A 1,249-nucleotide genomic window follows, 5' to 3' on the forward strand; every position below is an offset into this window, starting at 1 on the left:
CCCCTCCAAAAACAATCGTCTTTCCTCCAAATGGCCGATCTAAATTTGATGGATCGTTAAATCTTAGAATATCTCTTAAAGTTTGATCAAGAGTTTCAAAACAGTACCTATGCATCATTGGTGCCTCATCCCAAATGATTAACTTTGCCTTAACCATCAACTTAGCTATTGGACTTTCTTGCTTAATGTTGCATGTTGAATCTTCAGTTATATTCAGAAGAATCGCAAATCTTGAATGAGTTGTCCGTCCTCCTGGTAACAACAGAGATGCAATACCACTTGATGCAACATTTAGTACTATATCACCTTTAGAGTGTATGCCAGCAGACAATGTTTTCCAGAGAAAAGTTTTGCCTATTCCTCCATGACCATATAAAATGAATAATTCCCTTTTGTCTTCGTTCACTACAGTCATGATTTTATTATACACATACTTCTGCTTAACTGTTAATTGCATTAATAGTTGTTGATGTTCTTGTGCCAAATTGCGTCTATTATAGCGCAATTCCTCATTAATGAGTGTATTGGTACGATCAACTTCTTCATGACCATAACATGGTTTTGGCATTGTTGGAAATTTGTTAAAACTTTTTCCACAACTTCTTAAAATCTTGTCCAACTTTTGCAAGCAACGATTTTTCAGTTCATCATCTGTTAGATCTACTTCTGAATGACAAAAATATTATAATAATAAAAAAAATAAAGCACATAATCATGTATATAAGTCAATTAAATAGTTTTATTTATATGTAATTTATGGATGTTTGCTAAAGTTTATTAATTTTTTATAGAATACCATTATATATGATGGATAAGTGAACTACACAAAATACTGTAAATCCGAAGTGAAATATGCATTTCTAGATACATGTTAAAATATATGATTCTAATATTATTAAAATAATTTATTGTTTAGAAGTGAGAAAACCCAATGAAATGAAGTAGTAATAAAGCTGTTTTAGGTATTAATATGAATTTCTTGTTTAATCTGTATAACAATTAAATAAATATACTTGAATTATAAATAGAAACAATTTTAAAATATTTTTGTTATTATTCAATTATATTATTTGTATCTGGATTATCCAGTAATGTTCTTTGTTCACAAAGGATATCTTCTGAAAGTAGCAGCCATGATGTTTGCCAAACAACTTTAGGTCGTGACATTGAATTAGCTATCAATAACATGACGAACATTTATCGAAGATAAGATGGCATTCCCCAAGTACTTGCCTCCTTTATAGCATCG

At 30.0% G+C, this 1,249-nt stretch overlaps 1 protein-coding gene across 1 annotated transcript; it reads right to left on the reverse strand.

Moving 5' to 3' along the window:
* Positions 1-7: 7 nt before the first annotated feature.
* On the reverse strand, positions 8-703 carry LOC124890302 (the record flags this gene model as incomplete). Its single annotated transcript, XM_047402166.1, has 1 exon — positions 8-703. A coding segment is annotated over exon 1 (561 nt), but the record flags the coding sequence as incomplete, so codon positions are not given.
* Positions 704-1,249: the final 546 nt, after the last annotated feature.

Source organism: Capsicum annuum, unplaced genomic scaffold (genome assembly GCF_002878395.1).
Source record: "Capsicum annuum cultivar UCD-10X-F1 unplaced genomic scaffold, UCD10Xv1.1 ctg14953, whole genome shotgun sequence".
NCBI lineage: Eukaryota > Viridiplantae > Streptophyta > Magnoliopsida > Solanales > Solanaceae > Capsicum > Capsicum annuum.